At 41.0% G+C, this 9,584-nt stretch overlaps 1 protein-coding gene across 1 annotated transcript; it reads left to right on the top strand.

Moving 5' to 3' along the window:
- Positions 1–2,072: 2,072 nt before the first annotated feature.
- Positions 2,073–2,387, top strand: CTXN3 (cortexin 3). The gene has a single exon (XM_037508247.1). The coding sequence runs from the start codon at positions 2,089–2,091 to the stop codon at positions 2,332–2,334; it is 246 nt and encodes an 81-aa protein (XP_037364144.1). The 5' UTR covers positions 2,073–2,088; the 3' UTR covers positions 2,335–2,387.
- The last annotated feature ends 7,197 nt before the right edge of the window (positions 2,388–9,584 follow it).

Raw genomic sequence — 9,584 nt, 5'->3', positions numbered from 1 at the left:
GGAGCATCAACACCCTAAGCTCAGAGGCTACTGAAACACAAGCAAGACAAAACTAAACCCACTTCACTAATGTCTTGTATATTCCTAACCTTAGTTTTTAAAAATACAAACTTTATCCCAATCTTACTTCAAAATAAAAATGAATTATAAATGAATCTGTTGCATTATTTCAGCTTTTTAAAAAAAAAATTGAAGAGTCATGAAGTATTCAAGGGATCCATTCTCCCCAAATTGGTGACTCCTCCCTCCCAGATACTGGTTGCAATACTCTTTAGAAGCTGTTTTGTTTTTTTTTTTTAACATTTATTTATTTTTGTGCAAGAACCAGCGTATAGGCAAGAGGCATGGGAGGGTGAGAGGATTCACCAGAGACAGAGAGGGGAACAGAATAGGCAGACTGATGAAATACACTGCTAAGGGGAGCAGCGGGACAGACAGGAGAGGTCAGCTTCGCCATGTGGGATTCTCGCTGGCCGGCCGGGATCGAACCTGCGCTGCAGAGGCTGCGGATAGCTTCAAGGTGCCGCGCTCAACTGCCTGCGCCACTAGAGAGGCCCTAGAAGCTGTTTTTTTTAAACTGTGATTTTATAAACTTTGAAGTATCAACATACATGCAAACTTTTCATGATTACTAGTGCTGCACTTCAAGGCAATAATTAGAAGTCAACTAAAGAAACAGTATGTTAATGCTTCAGATCATAATCTCTATTTTTGTTTGGCTGCTTTTTTCATTGAACACAATTTCTTTTCAATCCATGTTAATTTCTATAGCTGAATGCTCTATAATTTTTCTTGCAAATTCATAAAAATGTCATGATGTTTATATATATAATGTCTAATACAGAAACTTTTCTTTACAAAATCTGGTTTAAATAGATTTAGTTCAATATCTGAAGCTTTTAATAGGCTTGGTGTATACTTTTATACCTTAAAAGGTAAACAATATTTATACACCTCAGTTTTTCTACCAGTAAAATGGAAATGGTGATTATGCAGCTTTTTCCTTCTTTCCTCTTTACCAAATGGTCTTACATAGTAGAAAGCCTTTCGAAAAGGCTTTTTGAAAAATGCAGTCAAAAATTAAATAAAAATGAAGTCAATCATTTCCTTTTCCCTAGCTCCATCCTCTAGATGCTTCCCAGGGTCAAATATTGAATCCTGTCATTGTTTTCTGAAGAAAAAAGAAGCAGCAGCAGTAGCTTGATGGTTCGCAGTGAGCCACCCGCCTTCTCCCTTAGCCCAGGAAAGAGAAAGCAAAGGAGAAGCATTCCCTTAGTCATGTCTTGAGTAAAGCAATACTTTATCATTCTTCTTTGTATACTTTTCAAAAGTTCTCACAGACATTCCTATTCATTAGAGCACCTTGAGACATGTAGACATTACTATTTTCATTCATAGTTTAGTCATGTCTCCAAAGACCCATACTTATTTAGCGGTAAAGTGGAGGCCATAGTCTAGAGTCTAGAGCTCAATGCTCCCCAAGAAAGTTTCCATATCAAATACTTTTTTTACCCTTAGTTTCCTTGTGCTGGGGTTGCAGAGGTCCTTGCTTGCATGGAGCTTGTAATAGAGTGACTGTTGGAGTATCTTTAGTCACAGTTCTGGCTGGTGTTCATTTAATAGCATCATTATAAGAATGATGTGCGAGTAATATTGTTGGAGGAAAGCTAGAAGAGACTTGGCAGGAAGAGACTATATTTGGATGTCAAGTTGGCTACACACCCTGAGGTCAATGTTACCTTCATGCTTTTCATCTGTACTCTGGTAGCATTCTCTACCCCGCCTTCCTGGCCCCCGGTTGTTGCTCTGAGGACAATCTGGTCATTTCATGCAAGAGTAAAAGACTCTTTCCTGTAATTAAACAGAATTAAGCATCTGTGATGAAAAGTTTAGAGATCCTCTTCTCTCTGAAAGACATGACTGTTAGCCCAGAAAATAAGGCTGTTATTTGATGGTTATTCCCTTTCCTTCCCCTTCTTTCTCCAGCAGATCATTCATCCTCTCCAAGGTGCAGCCATCATGACTTCAGCAGGCTGATGATGGAAGAAAAGAAAATTGGGAGATCCTGTGTTCTGGCTTCACTGGACGATGGATGGAGGACAACCTGCCCCTTCATCTCTAGCGCCCTTTGGGAATACATCAACAGACTCTAGCATGTCCCTGGAGCAGAAAACCACATTTGTTTTTGTGATTTTGTTGTTTATTTTCTTGGGCATCCTCATTGTCAGGTGCTTCCGGATTCTTCTAGACCCATATAGGAGCATGCCGACCTCGACCTGGGCTGATGGACTTGAAGGTCTGGAGAAAGGGCAGTTTGACCATGCCCTTGCTTAGCAAGGAAGGAACAGGATCCCCTCCTGAGAAGTGCAAGTGATTTTTGTCTTGGACTAGAATTCCTTTTAGTCAATGATCTCAACAAATCAAGTTTTAATATCTGGCCCTAGGACTACACCCATTATTCAGGAAAGATGTAGTTGGGTTAAAGACATTTGAGAATATTGGAAATGGAGGTTTATATCACTAACCCAAAATAGGGAGGTTTAAATTTTTGTGCTTACTGAATGAAGGAATACTATTGAATGTATGCATCAGCACTGACATAGACCTTGCCATAATAAGAACAACTACATGACTGGCTTGAGAATAAAAGACAAGAAAGGATGTGATCTGAAACTGGTAGCAGGGCTAAGAAGAGGCTTCCTTGTGCTAATTGTGTCTTAGTTTGTTTTATTTTCATGATCACCTGGGTCCTGGACAGAGAATGAGGAAGATTGTGCTGAATGGACCCACAGCAGGTCCTTACTGTGTACTATGTCCTAAAATAAGGAGAATGGGGAAGCAGTAAGAGGATTAAAAGAAATGGTTCCAGCCCTGGAAAATATGAGTGATAATGACATTTTATTTTTGAAGTGAAACTGAATTTAAAGGCTTAGAGAGCTTTTAGAACTGTTTACCAGGCCAAGTACAGTCTATGTACTCATATCAGTAACAAATGCAGAGGTAGCTACGCATAACCTGAACTTATTTTCTTTACACAAATGGTTGAAATGATAGGTTGCAAGTGAAGTTTCAAGTTGCTGTTATTATTTTTTTAAAAAACAAAAAGTTAATTGTTTAGAGGAGAAGACTTTTATAGTCTTAGGAGGAATGTGTGTTTATGGCTGAATATAGAAACAAATAAAAAAATTTCAAGACACAGAAGTGTCTCCTTTCTTATTTCACTGAAAGGAATGCCCTGGAAGCCTAGTGTTACACCCCAAAAGGTATAACAATTGGGGGGATGGGAGGGATTGAGGGAGGAAGGGAGGAATAGAAGGAGGGAGGGAGGAGTGGAAGGAAGAAAAAGAGAGAGAGAGAGAGAGAGCGGGAGATAGAGAAACAGAGAGAAAGACAGAGAGAAAATATGAATATGAGCAGACCATGAAAGGTCATGGAATTCATCTCTCTCCCATTTCAGCAAGAGCTAACATAAACTGTCTTAAACACATAAAACCTATTTTAAGCACGATTTAAGTCCACTAAAAAAATGTGAAAACCTGTTAATCTAGGTTCTATTGGGAGAAAAACTTGGTATCTAAACTAAACAACTTAGGTTCCACTTATAGTCTATATCTGATTTTCTCCTCAGCTAGCTAGCATTCATTTTATTAAAAAAAGCCAACTATGTTCTAAGAAGACATCCCTTAGAAAAATCACTTTGTAGTCTCCTTTTACTAAAAAAAAAAAAAAAAAAAAAAAAACAGAAAAACAACAACAACAGAAACATTCTTTGGGATTCCTGCTGCCCCACGAAAGGTCCCTGTCAGTCATTTGAACAATGATTCAGACACATGCCTTCCAATATTTTTCAGTTCTCCAACATGGTAGAAAGGTATTCAAGAACAAGAACTAGCCCTGTTGTTTTCCTCTCTCTCCAGTGCCAGAAATCCCAAGTTTAGAGTAGGTACTCAATAAATATTAGAGTGGGTTTGAATACACACCCAATAAAATGAGATAAAATAATAAGGATACACATGACATGGAGCATTTGAAGAAAAAACAAAACTTAAAATTAGTGGGTTGAGGAAATATGTATTAGTAAGATAGAAAAAAATATACTTAGGTGACTTAATGGATCATAGGTCAGTATAGGTCATAGGTCAGTTCTGTATCTAAGGATAAGTCAGATTTATCTGATCATATATAGGTTCTATATCTGATCATAGGTCAGATCATAGGTCAGTTTGTTATAGGGCAGGGAGAGGGGTAGCCCAAACCCCGCAAACCTGCCTGTTCTAAATGGGTTCTGCCATCCGCCGCATCAACACAAAACATATGAGACTTTAATGGGAAGGAACTTTAATACAATTTGGAAACAATACAGGAAAGGCAAAGAATCTAGTTTCTAAATCAAGCACCCAAAGTTACCCATCCCCTCGTGGGTAAAAGTCCATCCAAATGGGATTGGCCCAGAACAAGGCCCCAAAGCCTGCCACAAGTCTAAAGCATCTTCCAGTGGGGACCCCCAGAAAAGGGTCAGAAACAACCAGACAAGCCCGGAAGGAAAAGAGCAAAATCAACATCAAGATAAAAGCTACCATTGTCATCTCCCCACGGGTCTCACCCACATCTGTGTCACCCAGTCCACGACCAAAAAGACAAGCTGTTTCTTCACGTGTCTCTAGGCTCCATGCGCCTCCTCCAGGTCTCCTGGCTCCATCCTGCTCCTTCCTTCCTCAGTCTCTTCTGCAGCTTCTCCTCTTCCTGCTCAGCTCCACCCTCCCTTGGGTGGGGCAGGGAACCTCCCTTGGGTGGGGCAGGGAACCTCCCCCTTTCCTCAGGACCACCCTGTTACAAGTTCTATATCTAAGGATTTTGAAGGCATTAATTAACTTATATAAAAACCTTTGTTTTCCTCTCCCTATTTTTATTTTTTTAAAGATTTATTTATTTATACAAGAACTGGGGTATAGGCCAGATGTGCGGGAGGGTGAGAGGATTCACCAGAGACAGAGTGGGGAGCAGAACAGGCATACGGACCGAAAACACTGCTGAGGGGAGAAGTGGGCAAGACAGGAGAGGTCGCCACGCCATGTGGGTATCTCCCTGGCTGCCTGGGAATCGAACCTACGCTGTAGAGGCTGTGGACAGCCTCACAGCGCTGTGCTCAACCCGCTGCGCCACCAGGGGAGGCCCCTAAATTTTTTTAAAAATTTATTTATGCAAACAAGAGCTGGAGTACAGGCCAGAGGTGCAGGAGGGTGAGAGGATTCACCAGAGACAGAGTAGGGAACAGAACAGGCAGACTGACTGAAATACACTGCTGAGGAGCAGCGGGCAAGTCAAGAGAGGTCTGTGGGTAGCTCTCTGGCCAGGGATCGAACTTGTGCTGCAGTGGCTGCGGATAGCTTTAAAGGTTGCGTCTTAACCCCTGGCACCACCAGGGAGGTCTCTTCTTGCATAATTTTTCTGAGACATACATCTCACAAGTCACGTCTCAGATTTTAGTCAATGCTTTGGAATTTAAAATACTTTATTAAAATAATTGTTGAAATATGTGCTGCATTTCAACTCTGAAAGTTGACATTTTTTGATATTACAAGGTTTTAAAAAATTATTTATGGTGGGCAAAAAAAAATAAGGTTTCACATCACACCAAATTTATCAATATATTTACAGTATAAAAGCTTGAGTGTTTAAGTAAGACATTGTGCAATTAATCCAGTTTTAAAAAGGAAACTAATACTTTTTTTTACATGCATAAGTATTTGCTCTAACTTCTGCCTCCCAAAATGTTGCTTATTTAATTTCAGCTTTAACCCTTAAAAATGGTAAAAGATTGATCTGGCTTGGAATGTTCATTAGTTGAACAGCAGGAGTTGAGTTAATCTCCTTACACTTCATGTTAAATTTACTTTATTCAGTGTTTAAGATGTTTTAAAAAATGTCTTGTGGAGAGAACAATGTTGATCTAGAACTTGGGGTGTTTTGGTTGTGGTTCAAAACGGAGAATGAATTTGCCACGTTTTTCTCAGTGAAAAATAAGCTCAATGCTATAGTGACCTTGGGAAAGTAATTTTTTTTTCATCCTGGGATGCAGCTATTCATGATAAAGAGCCGCTGCACTCCTTATGAATATCTTGTAAGGTAGGCAAAATGCTGCCCTGTTACTCTGAAGGCAGAAAGCTAGGGAAGTGGGATGATGTGACCTTTCAAGAATGTGCTGCTCACCCCAAGGAGCCTGGAGTAATTAAAGCAGAGACAGAGGTAGCCTTGCTCACAGGAGGGATCAGTTTACTCTTAATAGCCCCAAGCTCTTTATCACTTGTTGTATTCTTGCTCTTGAAAAGGGAGGGGTGGAGAGTGGGGAGTCCCAGTGAGGGGAGGTTGAACAAGGAGCAGTAATCTGAGAAGAAAAAACAAAAATAGAGTGAGGAATACAGGGAGGAAAGAAAGAAGAGCAAGCTCTGGGAAGCCCTGTGGCACTTACTTGCAATCTGTGCCCAGGAGGCCTCATAGACGCAGGCAGCTATTTCAGTCTATTCCCGTTAGAGAAAGAGATCCTTGCATTGCAGGGAGGAAGGGTATGGAAACTGGAATTGACAGCCACTCTTCATATCATTTTCTTTCTCATGAATCTACAATGACTCCCACATTTCACCTCGCCATTTAGGACCAACATTACTGTAGAATTTATGATTGAACATAACACCTCAGATTTAAAAAGAGGGAGGGCCTCCCTGGTGGCGCAGGAGGTTGAGCGCAACACTGTGAAGCTGTCTGCAGTCTCTGCAGCACGAGTTCGATCCCCGCTGGTCACGGAGATACCCACATGGCACAGCAGACCTCTCCTGTCTTGCCCACTGCTCCCCTCAGCAGTGTTTTCAGTTCATATGCCTGTTCTGCTTCCTCCTCTGTCTCTGGTGAATTCTCTCACCCTCCCGTGCCTCTGGCCTATACCCCAGTTCGTGCATAAATAAATAAATCTTAAAAAATAAAAGAGGTGTATGACATGTAGTGTTACGCCTCTATCTCCTTCTATATATTTTATGGTTTCAGGTCTTATGTCTAGTTCTTTAATCCATTTTGAGTTGTTTTTGTGCATGGTGTGAGGTAGTAGGGATCTTTTGGATGTAGTAGGGATCATACTCAGCAAAATAAGCCATAAAGGAAAAGAAAAATACCGGATGGCCTCACTCATAGCAGGAATTTAGAAAACTTAAATAAAGGACCAGGAAAAAGACTAATTATAATAAAGTAAAAATCAAAACAAGCAACTATAAACCAGAGACACACTATGGGGTGGGGGAAAGGAGGAGGGATTAGAGTCAAAAATAGGGGGTGAGGGAATTGTGTGGGGGAATATAACCAAGATGAAAAAGCATACATTGTGCAAAAATGAAAAATGATGTAAAAAATATATAAAATAAAATATTAAAAAAAGAAAAATTATGCAAGGAGCTGTCTTAATGATCAATCTCAAAGTTGTACAGTAGGGTGATGATCTCCATAAAAAGTGTCCAAACCATTACACATTTTCCCAGTATCTGAAAATAATGTTCCTATGATACCATTTGTAAGACCCAAACAGCATAAAGAACCAATTACCATTAATTTATATGGGAAAAATTTTGAGTGTTCCCAGACTCAAAAATTAACCTATCAAATCATACCAAATAACACATAAAACTTAAAATAACACTAATATATGGTAAAAGCAGAAAAAATAAGATAAATACATAGCCTGTGATGAAGGACAAGAGTAGAAAAAAAAATTGAAAAGGAGGTGTGCCACAAGACCAGAACCTGGCTCACACGAGGAGGTGGGGGTAGAAGAGATTAGCACTGCCATTGACATAGCTATGGAAACCAAGATCCTTAGGCAGAGGACACAGTTGTGGAAACTAGTATCCTTAGGCGCAGACTATGATCATTAGGCATGGACACCTAGATTACAAAGCATAAAATCCAAGCAGGTATCAGACTGCTGTCTAGAGCACAGCCCCAAGGGTAAAGACGTGAAGATTGAGCCCAATAGACCCCAAAGGTAAAGATATGGAGATTGAGCCCATTGTGGAATTTCCAGTCCCTTTCAGATTCTGCACAGTTGTACAAAATTAGCAACCAACTGAGGCTCACAAGGAGTGAGCCCCTCCCAAACAAAAGAAGACTATGTCAGTTCAGTCTCTGCACAGGCTCGGGGGCAGGACTCCGTCTGCCCACCTGTGACTATGCAGATGCTTCTTTTCACCAACTCTGTCCTGCAGGGCAGCAGCTTCCTGCCTGCCCATGACCTGTACCATGCCGGAACTTCTCTTCACTGACCTCCCTTGGGCTGCTCTCCTCAAGGCCGCCTGCCTGCAACCATGTAGGCCTCTCAGCAAAACTGTCCCTTTCGGGCAGCTCCTCCTGCCCGCTTGTGTCTATGTAAGTGTCCTTTACTGCCCTATCCCTTTTCTAATAAACCTACTCTTTAAATATAAATACCGTCTCCGTCTCGTGGAGAAACTCGCAGCGTGCTCTGGTGAAACCTTTCCCAGAGTGAACCCAAGGACCCTGCACTCCAAACCCACAGACTCCAAAAACGACAGCAGCCTGTATAAGACCATAGTTTCGATTACCAGAATCGGGAAGACAGCAAGCACACTGGAAGGCTGAGGTGGTGATGATGGTGGTTAAGAGAAGTCAATGGAGGTTGGGATGATGCTCATTTCACCACCATCAAAATGCTTACTTACGTCCAGTTTTATTCTAATCACAACCCCCTTATTCTCTCAGGCTTTTCTGATAGTTCAGGACATATTTTGCTAACAGATGCACAAACTAAATTCAGATGACACAGATACATAGTTCGAAGCTATGGTGGCTTGATGCCAAGATGCTGAGTGTGCTTCCTAAGAATGAGCCTGGTGTGGTCACTCTCGCTGCCATGAGTTCTGTCTCTTTACAATTGGCTGACTTAAAACAAACAACAAATGCTGGATGCTATTTGCTTTTTGCCTTTTATGGTAAAAGAAAAAAGATTGCAGGGGATATCAATATGTGCACATGCAATCTGGGATTAAACTGAACAATACCAACAGAGATGCCAACAGGTCATTGAATAATATTGTTTATTTTTATTATTTTTTAAAAGATTTATTTATTTATTTATTTATTTATTTATTTATTTATTTATTTATTTATTTATTTATTTATTTATTTATTTATTTATACAAGCACTGGGTACAGTCAGAAGCACGGGAGGGTGAGAGAATTCACCAGAGCCAGAGCGGGGAACAGATCAAGCAGAAGGACCGAAGTACACTGCTGAGGGGAGCAGCGGGTGGCAGGAGAGGTCTGCGCGCCATGTGGGACCCTCCTCCGGTGGCCGGGGAGTAGCCGGAGATCAAACCGGCGCTGCAGAGGCTGCAGGCAGCTTCTCAACCCAGCGCTCAACCGCTGCGCCACCGGGGAGGCCCTGAATAATATTGTTTTGATAAATGTCATTTTGTTATAACATTGATGAGGAAAAAGAAATCCTGACTGAAGTGAACTAAATAATGTTATTCAAGGGCCTAGTTTCATTACACGTTTTGCCTAAACTTGCCGTGTCAAGAACCTAT

The sequence above is a fragment of the Talpa occidentalis genome, unplaced genomic scaffold (genome assembly GCF_014898055.3).
Source record: "Talpa occidentalis isolate TD23 unplaced genomic scaffold, MPIMG_talOcc4v2.1 talOcc4.13, whole genome shotgun sequence".
Lineage (NCBI taxonomy): Eukaryota > Metazoa > Chordata > Mammalia > Eulipotyphla > Talpidae > Talpa > Talpa occidentalis.
The sequence above is the reverse complement of the archived record's forward strand: the minus strand, read 5'-3'. Positions and strand labels throughout refer to the sequence as shown.

Excerpts from the sequence above, each read along its gene's own strand:
- CTXN3 (XM_037508247.1), top strand. The coding sequence starts at position 2,089 with ATGGATGGAGGACAACCTGCCCCTTCATCTCTAGCGCCCTTTGGGAAT.